Below are 14,988 nucleotides of genomic sequence, written 5' to 3'. Positions count from 1 at the left end.
GGAGCTCTGGGTGCCCTGGGGAAGGAGCCCCACGGGCAGCCACGTGCTGATGGCCACCAAGGCTCTCTTGCTGCCCCTCTTTCTCCTTCTGCCGATGCTCTGAGCCATTGTGAAATGATTCCTGGGAGCTGTGCTGTCCACCTGGAGCAGGGAGTGATGGATCACCACAGAGCCAGGTGACCTCTGTCCTTCCCCTGGGCTCCTCCAGCCACCAACCCCCCCAGAAGCTGAACCCCACCACTCTCCCCAAGGAACACCGTTCCCTTGCAGTTAAAATATGACTTCAACCCGCTGTTTTTATAGCTGTGGGCATAAATTGCAGGAGCTGTACTGCAGGAATGTCAGAAACCTGTAAGAGTCAGTAAATATTTTCTCTCACCACATCAGGTGCCTTCTGGATCTGCGTAGCAAGTTGGAGAGATTTGTTAGCTGATGAGAGCTGCTCCCTTAAGGTCTCTGCCTCTCTCTGAGCCACCTCTGCCCTCTGAAGGAAATGAAAAGGGGTGAAAAGAGAAAGTACATTCAGTTTAACAACTGACAATTATTACAAGAACATTCATCAATTCATGCCTGACTGAATATAATTGATTTTCCTAAACACTCAACCTAATAAATGTTAGAAAAAAACATAGAATGTGATGGATTTTTATTTTAAACAGTACAAGGAAGAAATAATTGAGCGATTATGACAGTAATTTAACGCTAGGAGCAAGGAATCCCCTGCTGATACTAATGCTGCGGCCCACTGAATTTCCCAGACTGAATAAATACAAGTGGAAATGGAGTCTTTTTATTCAATTTCTTTCTATTCTCATAGACCAAGCAGATTTTATTGCAAGGCTCCTCATGGGAATAATTCTCACGGGTAAATGCTGAATTAAAAGATATTCTGACCACTCTCTCAAACACACATACAATGTTGTGGGCTGTCTTTCTGCAGTAATTATTCCCTAAAACATGAATTGTTAGATTCTGTTCTTTCAGCAGGTCTATTTATTCAACAATATTTAACCCTAAAGTGACAATTTTGCACAGCTCAGTTACCAGCTGCTGAGGATTTACGCAATAGCTGATATGCCTCTGACTTGGCCACTGGTCAAAATTCCCATCTAAATATTGAATAATAATAGAAAGGAGAAAGTCAGAATGATGAGGGAAAATTGTCTGTACGAGAGTTTGGGCAGAGACAGATGGATCAGTAACTTCAGGCAATAAATAGCAGCAAACTCCTTTTCATAACTGTCTGTAAGCTTCTGTTAGAAATGGAACAAAACCTGGTTCTTTTACAATATACACTCCTCCTGGCAAGACTGTCTTCTGTCTTTTTTTAAAAATGTATTTTATTGTTATAAAACCACACTGCTTTTCCTCCTTGAGTGATCACTGCCTTTTGCCTGGGCTACTCCATCCAAATCATGCTGTGCTTTCAGAAAAGAGCCAAAATCATTTTCTATCTCCACTTCCAAGACCTACCACCAATTCTACCAAAGCCATCAGCTGCCACCAGTGAAGGTCAAAACTTTTCTCGACCAGCTGATGGATCCCTTCCTTTATGGAATGACAAATTCCCACTCCCATTTTTTTGAGCCACCCAAACTGCCACAGATTCCTTGCTAATCCCTTGGAAAACCTAGGTCATCCAAAATAGTGAATATAGAACACAGAGGAAATAGAAAGCCTGCAGTGAATATAAAATTATAGTGAATATTGAAGCCATAGCAAATATACCACTTATAATAATATAAAACCTATAATGAATATAATATCGATAGGAAATATAAAATCTTTAGGAAATAGAGACCCTCCAGGGAATAAGCCCTATAGCCCTGTGTGTGTGTGTGGTCTCTGACTTCCTCACCAGCCAAAGCAGACTGTGCATGTTTAATCAATGAGTAAACTAACAGCAATCAAATACTAAACGCATCATCTGCGCTATTTGCTCACAACATTGTATTAAATGATTTTGCATAGGTTCCACAGCTGTAATTAAAACGTGATTGTAAAAAGTGCAGTGACGTGGCTCCAATAATCAGAGCAAGGGACACAACCTATTGTGTGCTTGGAAAATGTGGAAACAGCAGCCAAAAAAAAAAAAAAGGCACAAAAAGAAGGATTTATGTTGTTTATGTGGCTGGATAATATTAGGATAAATACTGAGCTAACAATACACATTGAGATAAATTATTTTCTGGTACTTTATTAGATGTGCAGCTACATATATTGATCTAATAACTGCAGAACAACTCCAGCAAAGCAGGACAAGTTACTACACTGTGGCACTTGCTCTTCCATCTACTGCTGTATAAGTAATGGGTTTTGCAGCCTTGAGCAATTCTGCTGATGGCTTCCATTCAGTGCAGCATTGTTTGGAGAATCTATTCAGCTCGCATGCGAGCAAACCACAGAGGATATTGCTAATAGGTGGTACATCTGCATATACAGTGAGCTGTCAGCTGCCCTTTCTGCACAGCCTCCCCAGCCAATTCCCAACACCTGTTGTGATCCTTGGAATAATACCAGGCAAGATTTCATACTAGGCATTGTTAAAAATACATCAGCACAAACTCTGGGCAATTCTATTTGGGAAGGACTGGTCATTTTCCCTCTTTTTTATTCCCCTCTCACAGAATGGAAGCTTTTTAGAGCCAGAATTACAGATGTGCTCAGTGTCTGGAAAGCACTTTTGGGTGCTATTGGAATATAAATTATAAATGACACACAAAACCCTGTTAAAAGAACGGGAGTTTCAAATCTGAGCACTCACAAGTTTGGAAAAGCCAAGCCCGAGGCTGGTGCTCACCCATCCCATGTGAGGCCTCAGGAGTGGGATGGCACCACACAGCACCTGCTGTGGCTTTTCCAAGGAGATTTTCCCAGTGAGATTCCATGCAGCTCTGAGAGGGACACGGATGGTGAGTGGATCTCCTGCTCTGCCCTCCTGTCCTGTGTGTGACCCCTGCACTTCATTTGCTCCGAGCTAATCCCACTCTCCTCCACTGCTGGCATTAATCTCCTCCTCATGGGAGCTGTGCTGCAGCACCAGCACAGCTTCAGGACATGAATGACTGCACTGGCAGCAGCCCTGTTTGCAGCTGTTTGGGCTCCTGGAGCCCCTGGCACATGTCCCTGCACGGCAGCTGGAGGCTCCCAGCCTGGCAGGAGCTGTCCCTGTGTGCTCCTGAGCCGAGACCCTGCACAGTGCTCCCCTGCCAGAGCCCCTGGGTCTGCCTCCTTCACTGCCACCCCTCTCTGCTTGTCACTCTGCCCCCTTCCTAATTCATTTTGGCTGCTGGAAGCACCATTTCTGCCTTCTCTGTGCTCCACGGTGCCTTTAGCTCCAGGCAGGCAAACCCCAGCTCGTACCTCACACGACCTAATGAACATCCACAAACTTCCAGAATGAGCCTTACCCCCACGATTTCCTCCTTGCTCTTTTCCTCCTTGCTCTTCTCCTCCTTTCTCTTCTCCTCGTTGCTTCTTCTCCAAATGTCCTCACAAAAGGTCCTCCAAGTGTCCCTGTCCCAGTGTCTGTCCCCATTCCCTCCCCATCACCATCCCCTCTCCCCGTCCTGCTCCCATGCTGGTGTCTCCAGTTGTGGCAGGGGCAGCCTGGGGAGCTTCTCCCCTCCCTGTGCCCCCACAAAACCTCACATCACACCCAGAGAAAGCAAAACCTGCCTGGTTAATGTTCACCCAGCCAGAGCAGTGACAGACTGCAGCGTGCCTGGGACAGGCACCAGCAGCAAAGCCTAAACAAATTCAAACCAGATTCTGCTGAGTTTCTGTGAACTCTTTTTTTCCAGACTCTTATAGGCTGGCCAAACTTGAGGCTGTTTTTTAGTTATTATTTTTTTATTATTTTCCTACTTGAAACAACAGAAGATACAGCCCTGAGAAAAAAAACCCGAACTGTCTCTCGTCAAACTCCTTCCATTAAATCTGGGCACAGCAGGCTCCTCACCAAAACAGCAAGAAAATCTCATAACATCTGGGGGAAAATGGATTCCCCCCCCCCCCCCCCCCCCCCCCAAATCTTATTCTTAAAAATGGTTAAACAATTTTTCCTGAGGTAAGAAAGAAGAGTGCAGCCAGAGACAGGCGCCTAGGATGGAAAATGGCTAAACCCAAGGAATCTTACACAACTTGGAGCCACTGGGAAGTTCAAAAAACCTTCTGTTTGTGTGGCACTGTCCCACTTCAGCTGAGACATACAGAGAGATTAATGGAATCACGGAAAGGCTTGGTTTGGAAGGGACCTAAAAGCCCATCCAGTGCCACCCCCTGCCATGGGCAGGGACCTTCCACTGTCCCAGGCTGCTCCAAGCCCTGTCCAACCTGCCCCAGGGATCCAGGGGCAGCCACAGCTGCTCTGGGCACCCTGTGCCAGGCCTGCCACCCAGCCAGGGAACAATTCCTGCCCAATATCCCATCTCTCCCTGCCCTGTGGCAGTGGAAGCCATTCCCTGTGTCCTGTCCCTCCAGCCCTTGTCCCCAGTCCCTCTCCTGGAGCCACTTTAGGTACTGGAAATGCCCCAGCACAGTTGCTTTTCACCAGCCAGTGCTAAAACTCTTGGTGTCTTACTCCCAAACCCTATGCACAGCCTATAAAAAACCCCTCAATGACCAGTGACAGTCACACTAATGGCCTTGATGAAGCTCATGTGTTGCCCAAAGTCCTAATTTTCAGCATTCATATAATTCCTCCTAATTCCTACACTGCTGTTTTCTAGTACAGAACTACCTGCCTGGTAACACAATATTTCAAAATAGTTCCATTTCCCTTCATGCAGCAGGTAAATATTGTGCTGCTCACAGTGGAGCCAGGAGGTCACAATTGTAACGCTGCCGTGTGCTTTCCAATTAAAAATGGAAAAAAAAAAGAGCCTTACACAATATATCCAGTTTAAATGATTCTCCTTGTTTCCTGACAAGATAATGAATAGCATGAACCGAGTGCTCTTCTACTTACAGTAAAATGTTAATTTGATCAAAGACCAGTGGTGTGAACAGCAAAATGAGATACTTATGTGAAAAAAAAAAAATGTATAACCTTTCCCTTAAAGTTCCACCAGCCGAACTCTATTTCCTCGTTCCATGCTAAATTCAGGGCTGTATGTGGGAAAACCTTCCTATGGGCGAGGAGTGGGTATTATCACAAGTAATTCTGCTGCAGTTAATGAGCCTGGTTATGGCAGCAATCACCACGCTTGGAGCTGACATTCAGACTTGCAAGCTGCTGCAAAAGCTGTGTTTCTCGGAGTACAGCATCAATTAAAACACACTGGTTCAATGTGGCTTTAATTTGCTAACTTGTCAGATATAAAAATTTGCTGTAGAACCTTTAGATGGCCCTAACTGCCACAGAACAGCAGCAAGGTTAGCAGAACATCAGGAACATGGAAGATTTTTCAGGGCTCTGGCACCAATTTTTTTCCAACAATGGAGAATTATATGGAAAAAAGAAAGGAAAAAAACTCCACCAACCAGAGGAGGTTGGGTTGTCTTCAGGCTATTGCACTTTCCTCTGTGTGCTGAAAGGCTGCCAGATAAATGTATTCCCAACTGATAGCCAGGCATTTGCAGGAAACTCATGTTTGCATGAAAATAATATTAACCATATTTTGCCTTTACAGAGAACTTCTCTGTGCAAGGATCTCAAATGACCTTTGTAGAGTAAACATTATTATTCCCATTTTACAGACAGTGAAATCCCAGGACTGAGTGAATGACTTCATCTGCCATGAAGCAGAGTAACTCAACTGGATCCATGGAATGATTTGGGCTGGGAGGAACCTTAAATCTTATCTCATTCCTGCCAGGGCAGGGACACCTTTCCCTATCCCAGGGTGCTCCAAGCCCATCCAAATGATGCCTTAAGTTTTAATTTTCATGTTTTCCAGTCTCTGTGGTGCCCAGGGTGCAGCTCTGAGCTCACAGTCAGTGTCACTCAGCTCTGCACACAGCAGGGACACAAAACAAATCCTTCTCCTGCTGCACACCAAGGACAACTTTCAGCCCCGAAACACAAACGAGGGTGGGCTGGAGGGAGGAACAAGGATGGGACCTCACAGCCTGCAGCTGGAATGGGACAATTAAACCCCAACATGCAAATGGACCAAAACTTAAAAAAATATAAGATCTCATCACAAGCCATTTTGTGACCATTTTGGGTCCACCTTGGCTGTAGCCCTGCTCAGGCTCTTGTCCTGCCCGAAGTGTACTCTAGAGTCCTTTCAATAAATATCTATTTTATTCTCCAGCTCTGTCCAGTCCCTGTTCCAGCTCAGCCTCCCCAAGGCATCACAACCTGGCCTGGAGCCCTTCCAGGGACGGGGCAATTCCCAGGGTGAAGGCACACAATGAAAGACTCCAGTTCACTGCCAAGGGAGTCAGAAATAAAAGCCAGTCCTCTGGCAGTGTCTGTGTCAGCCCTGGTGCAATGCAGGAGTCAAGGCAGGATGAATTCCCTTCCTCATGGCAGTGCAAACCCAAGGATGCCTCATCAGGGGTGTGGTGCTCACAGCAAACCCTCCAGAGCACCAGCACCACCTGCACTGTGCTGCACTTGTGCTGCTGAGTGAAAAGGGGAATTTATTCCATCTGCTGCTCAAAAACATACATATTTTATGGCAATCTCACTTAGCAGGAATATCTTTTCGAACCATTTTCCAAATGTGATTTGTTGGAGACAGGAAGGTGCCATACCCAAGGAAATAAAAAATAATCTTGAGAGCAGCATTTCTGCTAAAACACCCTGGCGAGGTTTTCTTTCCACTTTTATAGCAGACACTGTTTTATGTATTTTAGTGGCAGTTTGGCTCCACAAAAATGCTCAAATTCACTAACTCTTCCCCTACACACTTTAAAGCCAACAATACATTTCTGTGGAATAAATGATATTGATCCAGTCTAGATTCTTTAAAAAAAGCTGCTATATTTTAGAAAGTACAGTTTCCTTGATTTATTGGTATTAGAAGTTTCTATATTTGACTTTCTTTCCCCAGAAAAAATACGAAGTAGAAATCTGGGAGCACTATCAGCACTGTGAAGATGGAAAGAGAACCAATGGAAACACTGGCCTTTTCCAAAGGGACAATAGAAGAAAAAATAAATTAATTCTTCTTCTATGGCTTACACAACAGAGCCCACACACACACACACACACACACAAGAAGTCTCATATTTTCTTTCTCTTATCACCATCAAAATCTAAGGATACCTATCCTTGAGTTTGCTTTTCAAATCCATATCCTCCCCTTTCAGATTAAAATACAATAACCCAGGATCAAACAACCCTAACCAAAGTTCTCTTTTGGTTTTAAAAGTGAAAAAGCAGCTTTTTCTTTACAGGACGCTGAAGTTACAAAGCCCCTTATATTTTATTTTTTTTTTTAATCAGATGATCAATATATAAAGGCAGAAAAGAGATCTGGACACATCAATGACATGAAGCTACAAATTTAGACTCAGTATTAAAACCTTAAAATGAGTCCTGCTGTATTAAAAAAAAATTAAATATATTTAATGTATTTAAATATTAAAATATATTTAAATATTTCTGTTTTCACAACCTAGGAGTTGTTCTTTCCAACCAAAACCTCTGCCTTTCTCAGGCACAAGTGGCTGATTCCAGGCTCCTGGATGAAGTACAGAAACAGAACAATAATTCATTTGAATAAGTTTGTCGTCCCAAAAGATTCATTTTGGCAGCAGAACTTTGCTGCCATAAACACTTACTGGGAAGGTGTAAACTTGAAAAGGTACAGGAAAGTGCTAACCATAAATATTTGTCTAAAATAAACAGTCACACAACTGTAACTGCTGTGAATGCAGAAATGTACACTGGAGCTTCATTAACTTCCCTGATTGGAAATTAGAATATTCTGGGAATCAAACAATAAAAAATTCAAAGATGCTGTATCCCAAACTATGATAAATCATTTATTTTGACAAGTACGGGTAGTTTAGTTTTAATTATTTATTCTTATACTTCGTAGCATATCAGAAAATATGCAGTGATTTATTGTGCAAAATGAAATCTTAATAAAACGAGTCCCTTCACCAAACTACAGCATTATTAAATCTTCATGGAAATGCAGGGTTATGTGGGTTATGTTATCAACTTTTGTCATTGAGCTGCTGGGTTAATAAAGTGAAGAGGAGCCCTTCCTATTGTACTTGGCTCTATTGTACCCTCAGTTCCTGCACAGACCTGAGGCACAGGAGGACGAGGATGAGGAGGGGATGGATTCTGCAGCCACGGTTCTCCTGCTGCCTGGGAGGTGATGGAACTGCACCTTTGACCATGAAACCAATGGGGGTTTGGGCTTCAGACCTCACATCCCTCCTACAGCTCCTCTGGAGGCAGCTGCAGCTGGACCAGTTTAATGCACTGGGTTTGCCTTTTTTATATGAAAAAGAACCCTCTCAGGACTTTCAAAGGGAAGGGTTACACCCATGTCACCCTCAAGGGGGTGTAAGGTGGTGTACCCTGATCTCTGCCAGCCCTGCCATAAAACCCCACTGCAGATTCTGGATTAATGGCCCTGAGCTCCTGGTGAGCAGCTGAGGAAGAAGAGGCTGTCACCACCCCTCACCTCCAGCACCCACCTCTGTCCCAGCCAGGGATTAATGTCTCCCACTATTCTTTTTTGTGGGAAAATTCAGTTTTACACCTTGTGTTAACGACACAATGGAGAGGGAGGGAGCTTTGTGGTCACTACCCCTCCCTCTCTCTGAGCAGAAAATTGCAAAGCTCACTGGCATTTAAAGGCAATTATTCTGATGAGCCAGTAATTTGTTCTGGGGTTGGTATCATGCAAAGTAGCCCAGAAAACTCCTGCATGAAAAGAAATTGAGGATCCAAGTGAGGGAAAAAAAAACAAAACTGGGAGAAGAGAGGTGATGCAGCTGAAGGTAAGAATGGTCCCTGCTTCACCCCACAGGACACGGGGTGGGAGCCACAATATCAGCTCTGTGCCCGTGGATTTGATCATTTCATGGACACCTGGACAAGGGGAGCACATCCACCCTCTGCTCCTGCAGAAGGGGAGGGGGAAAGGCACTCCTCACCTCTCAGGAGCCACAGAGGAGTTCTCACAACAGCAAGGGAAGTTGTGAAGTGCCAGCTCTGGATTTATAAAGGGCAGTAACTGGGAAAGGCATTTTCAAGAAATGTCAGGCACACAAAAATTTGCACCAATTTCTTTTTCCCATATTTTGAGTGAAAACAAGTCAATCTGTGCTCTGAAATCCCAGTAGTGTGGGTCAGTGCTACTTCCAGAGCAGCAAAACATCACATCCACATCAGCAAGGCAGCCCCTGAACAAAGCAGGAGTCGTGCTGAGCACTACTCCTTAAAGGTAGCCTTAATAATGGGGAATGAGCACTTACTGAAATGGTAAAAGGAAATGTTAATTTAACTATTAAATACATAATTAGGTTAAGTACTTGTTTCTGCAATTGTAACACTTCAGCCTGATGCAAACTCACTCTTTCTGGCCTGTGCAATAGATTTAATTCCCTTTTTTTTTTTTTTTTTTTTTTTTTTTCCAACCATGAAGAGGTAAAACACAGGAATTGCTGCTGCAAAGATGAGATCTAATTCATCAAAGTGTTTTATAAAGGTAAAGCATCACACAAGGCAAAGACTCCATGGGCAAGTTTCAGCAAATGGGCTGAGCCACTGCAGCAGCTCCTGCCCCTCTCCAGGTGAACCTGCCCTCCCCTTCTGCAGCTCCTCCAAGGCCACAGAGTCCCTCTGTGTCTCTCATGGGGACACCAAGGGACTCTGTGGCCTTGGAGAAGCTGGAGAAGGAGCTCCAGTAGAAGGAAGACACTGAACTGTTGGAGGAATTCCAGAGGCTGGAGCTGGAGCCCCTCTGCTCTGAGCCAGGCTGAGAGCTGGGGCTGCTCACCTGGAGAGGAGCAGCTCCAGGGAGAGCTCCGAGCCCCTGGCAGGACCTAAAGGGCTCCAGGAGAGCTGGAGAGGGACTGGGGACAAGGGCTGGAGGGACAGGACACAGGGAATGGCTTCCCACTGCCCAGGGGCAGGGCTGGATGGGCTCTGGGGCAGGAATTGTTCCCTGGCAGGGTGGGCAGGGCTGGCACAGGGTGCCCAGAGCAGCTGTCCCTGCCCCTGGAGCCCTGGCAGTGCCCAAGGCCAGGCTGGACGCTGGGGCTTGGAGCACCTGGAACTGTGGAAGGTCTCTGCCCATGGCCAGGGGTGGGGCTGGAGGATCTTTAAGGTCATTTCCAACCCAAACCATCCCATGATTCTGTGATTTTCAGTGCCTTCTCCCATGTTTTGTTGAGCTGCCTCAAGCTGCTAAAGCCACAGGAACAGAAGTGGCCCCTCCATCCCAAATCCAGACTTTCCTGCCCTTGCTGAGCTCAGGGGGCTCAGTGGAGGGTCCCCCAGGTGCCAGAGCTGCTGTCTGGGAGGGGATGGAGCACAGCAGCCAGAGGGGCAGGAACAGGAGAGGGAGATGGGGAAAGGGGAGACCAAATCCCCTCCTCTGGTGTTCCAACAGCTCAGATGAACAGCACTCTGGTTTAATGGACAGTCAAATTTTGCAGGATTACAACCAAACTAAGGGTTATGCACATCAGCAGTTATAAATTTTACCTAATTACGAGAAAAGCACCACAATGAAGTTAAAACAAACAAAAAAAATATCAACCCACACTGCAGCTTTGTACCAGTGAGATAGAAAAATAGCATTTTTGGATAAATAGGTATAATCCATTTTAGGAGGCAATAAGCAATTCAGAAATACCTGTGCTTTAACTACAGCCCCCTTTAGACTGAGGGAAAAAAACCCAGCTACTGGGTAAATCACTGCAAAATGTACTGCCTTTGCAAAAACCACAAAATAACTCTACCAAAACATTTTTAACACCTACATAATTTCTAAAAAGTCTACATATTTTCAAATAATTACTAGCACTTTCATAAATATTTAATGCTGTCTACAAAAGTTCTTTGACAGAACTAAAAACCCACTGTACAAACACCAATTTGCTTCTTACTGACTAAATAATCAACTCAACAACTTACAAATATGATTTTGGCTTCATTAAGACATTGAGATGCTGGAGTGTGTCCAGAGGAGGGAATGGAGCTTTGGAAGGGTTGTGGAGCACCAGGAGGGGCTGAGGGAGCTGGGGGGGCTCAGCCTGGGGAAAAAAAAGGCTCAGGGGGGATTTTCTCACTCCCTACAACTGGAAGGAGGCTTTAGGTGATATTTGGGCTCTGCTCCCAGGTACCAAGTGATAGGACACCAGGAAACACCCTCAGGCTGCTCCAAGGGAGGTTTAGGTTGGGTATCAGGGAAAATCTCTTAGTGGAAAGGGTTGTCCAGCCCTGGCACAGCTGCCCAGGGCAGGGATGGAGTCCCCATTCCTCCAGGGATTTCAAAGCCCTGTGGATCTGCCCTTGGGGACACAGATTAGTGGTGGCTCTGGCAGAGCTGGGTGATGGCTGGACTGGATGACCTTGGAGGGCTTTTCCAGTGGAAATGATTCTGTGATTTGCATTTTTCCAATTTTCCAAGAACTCATGTAAAGGCCAACAGCACTTGCTGCAAACTTGACAGCTGCAGCAGGGGAGTGTGGGGGCTGAAAGCTGATCTGGCAAAAGGGAAAAGACAAAACAAACCAGCAGCTGGAGCAGGGGGTACATTTTCAACAGGATCAGTGACCTGGTCTGGCTCACACAGCCACTGCTGACAGCAGGAGCCAGGCAGGGGAAGGAGCTGCCACTATTCCTGCTGGAATGGAGCTGCCCTTAGGTAAACTGCAGCTGGATTGTAAATCCACAGCCTGGGAGACCTGAGATTGCAATCTCTGGTTGTAAAGGCAGAGGGATTCATGAAGCTCACTGATAAGCAAATGCCTGGCTGAGGTTTCCCTCTGGGAAACCATCACCCTGTGGCATTTCCACTGCCATGGAATCCTGCCTGGCCACAACCATCTCCTCCACCACCTCACTCACTCAGAAGGTTCTGTGCTTGGCTCTTGGGTGTGGGTTTGTTAAACTCAGTGTTTCTGTCACTGGTGTCAGCAGTGTGTGCACTGTGAGGGATGGCCAGACAGACATTTCACAGCCCAAATTAACATCTGCAGGAACAAATGGCAATTTCTTCGTGGTCCTGCACAGAAAGAACAGTCTGATCCAACCCTTGCTAAAAATAAATATGCCAATAAAACATAGCAGAAAAGGAAGGGGGTGTGAAAAAAAAAAGTCTGGAGAAGTCTCCAAAACCTGCAGCCCTGCCACAGCCACAGCCAGAGGCCCTTTAATTTGGGGAAACCCTTCACCTGCATGTCTGAGTAGGGGCCAACACGACGGATTTAGAAACACCAAGCCAAGAATAACTACAGTGGGAAACGTAAGTTTAAATTATTAGAAGGTAAATATATGGCGAGCACTGCTCTGCTGTGCACACAAACCTTACAGAGCATCCCTAAAGAGCTGTATTTTGCTGGAAATTTGCATATTTTCTTACTCCACGCAGTTATGGCTGCGAAGCGCATATAAAAGAACTGTCATGAAATCCAAAAGAGAATTAAAAAAAAAAAAGAATAATCAAAGTCACACTTAGAATTTTATGGGGGACTCATTTAAAATCCTACCTGATTCGCTCTTTCAAGGTCTGTCATGATCATCTCGATTTCATCAGCCCTGGGAGAACAAGAGAGCAGAAGTTTTGTTATCACAGAGAATGGCTGCTGCACGAGCCCAGGCACAGCAACAGGCCCACAAACACCCCCAGTTGTCAATATGGATTTGTAAAAAGGACACAGCAGGACTGAGCAGCTCATCTCCTGACTGGTGAGATCCTCTGGAGTTTTCTGGACCAACCTGCAAATCTCCAGCTCCTCTGCCTGCTCCCTGTTTTGCAATGCAACGGGCAAATTGAGATCTGAGCATGTTCATTGGATCTTTGAAGGTCTCACTCCCCAAAATTCTAGGCAGCATCATTTCTCAAACATGTAAAGGTGCTTCCCAAGTGATAATTATGCAGAAATCAAAGATTGCTGTTCTTCAGTCAACTCCCCAAATATACAAATGCAACCAGTTACTCTTCTGTTTCAGTGTGCCCAGAAGTTTGGTTCTTAATCTGGCTAAAAAAAATAAATATATATATCTATATTAAGAGGTCAAAGAGACCAAGAAATTCTATTTTACATTACGTGGAAAAGAGGGGCTTTTGACACAAATTTATCAAACTCTAAATTTAGACTCTTAATGCACTTTGCAAAGCTGAATTGGAAAGTCAAAGGGTTGAAAACTATACAAATAGTCAAGGAAAAAAGAGATCCTTCAGATCTCTGTGTTAGGGAGCAGCTCCCAGACCTGACCTCTCAAAAATCAGCATTTCTAATACTTCACAAATGGAGCCAATCCTTCCAATCTTTAAGCAATCTTTTCTTATCTTCATGCTCAATCATGGGCAGATATTTCCCACTCAGGCTCTCACCTGGGAAAGGTACCAGGAAAATGGGCTGACAGCCCTAAAGAATGTTCTGTATCAATATAAGAAGACATATTATTCTCCCCAGACATTTTGCCTGTCTTGCATGCCTGGAGCATATGGAAGCAATAAACACTGTCCTCATCTCCTCTGAACAGCAGCTTTACCAGCAAGTCCTTTTGCAATCTGCCAACACCATAATGTCTGGTTTTTGTTTTTAATCTGTAGCAGATCATTATGAATAAAAGCTGTGAAATACTGGAATCCCCTTCCTCTGCCCATGCAGAAAAGTCAGGATTTGTTTTTCTGCTGATTCCCACAGAAGATCCATTTCCCTGTGCAGGTGTTTGTTAGGAAAGATGGTTAATTGAAGTACATCAGGGTTCTGGCACACTCCACACTGGATCATTACAGTGAATATTGATTTATTCCTCAACAGCATTTTAGGCTTTTGGGAGTACACTTAGGGAAATGCAGCAAAAGATCATAATAAGTAAATGTGCATGTATATAAATTAATGGAAAATTATTTTTAATTACAGCCTTTAATGTTGAGGCAACATGAAGTGCCTTCTGAAAAAGTCTTTTGGACAATAATGGAAAACAGATTAACATGTGTTTTGTTGTGCAGAAGAAGCTAATGTGCTCTTACACTGGGCAGAAATCCTGCACACCATGTTTGGAATTAATAAATAATGGTCATTACTTACTGAACTGAACAACCACTGCCTGGGCAAAGAAGGATTCAAGGGAGTAGCCACAAGAGTGACCTGGGCACATTAACAGCAGCCTGCCATAACACTTTCCATCCCTTTATCCTCTGCAGTTGTGAAACATCTTTTGCTTTAGACTCCAGGCCCAAAAAACTTACTAACCCACTTACGGAAATGACAGTATTTCATGTAAAAAGATGTCCCAAAGCCCATGCAAGTGACCCCACAGTGTATCAGTAACAGAGAGAAGAGGGAAGAGAACATCCCAACACACTAAAAAGATGCTTCCCAGCATTTCACAAATATTTTTAGCCAGGATAGTTTAAGGATCCTCTTTGTATAAGCTTCTGCATTTGGGCTCAATTTATGTGTGAATGCCACAGGTTGTATGGAGCCGGTGAATGAAGCCTGGGTTATGTCACAGGGCTCCCAGAGCAGAGCTGGGAATGTCCCATCCCAGCACACCAGCTCCAGCTGAAGCCAATCCAGCTGCCTCTCCTTCTCTGGAAAATAAAATCCCTGCATTTCTGCACAAATGGGGTGCCAGGTATCAGCCAAAGGCCTGGAACAACACAGCACCTGAGAGGGGTGAAAGACTCAAAGGTAAAATCCCCTGGGATTGGGAGAGGAAAGGTGCCTGGCTTTGGGAGCAGAAGGTGGGCTTTCAGCTCAGCCAAGGAAACTCTTTTTTTCTGGCAGAAAGGAAGATGACTCTGATGGAGAAAAGATGAGTGGGAAGGGGAGGAAGAGTGAGGGAGTCTGGACCCATCCAAGGACCTTCAGCCACCCTGAAAGGGG

At 44.9% G+C, this 14,988-nt stretch overlaps 1 protein-coding gene across 7 annotated transcripts in view; it reads right to left on the bottom strand.

Moving 5' to 3' along the window:
- CUX1 (cut like homeobox 1) overlaps nucleotides 1-14,988 on the bottom strand; it is a 274,071-nt gene that overhangs the window by 87,762 nt on the left and 171,321 nt on the right. For all 7 annotated transcript variants that reach the window (XM_066333204.1, XM_066333199.1, XM_066333200.1 and 4 more), the window contains exons 9-10: nucleotides 12,637-12,685; nucleotides 380-484 (exon numbers count right to left, since the gene is read on the bottom strand). In XM_066333204.1, coding sequence (XP_066189301.1) covers nucleotides 380-484; nucleotides 12,637-12,685 — 154 coding nt within the window. The remainder of the gene's footprint in view (nucleotides 1-379; nucleotides 485-12,636; nucleotides 12,686-14,988) is intronic.

The sequence above is a fragment of the Sylvia atricapilla genome, chromosome 20 (genome assembly GCF_009819655.1).
Source record: "Sylvia atricapilla isolate bSylAtr1 chromosome 20, bSylAtr1.pri, whole genome shotgun sequence".
NCBI classification, from domain to species: domain Eukaryota; kingdom Metazoa; phylum Chordata; class Aves; order Passeriformes; family Sylviidae; genus Sylvia; species Sylvia atricapilla.
This window is presented reverse-complemented; position numbering and strand designations above follow the sequence as displayed.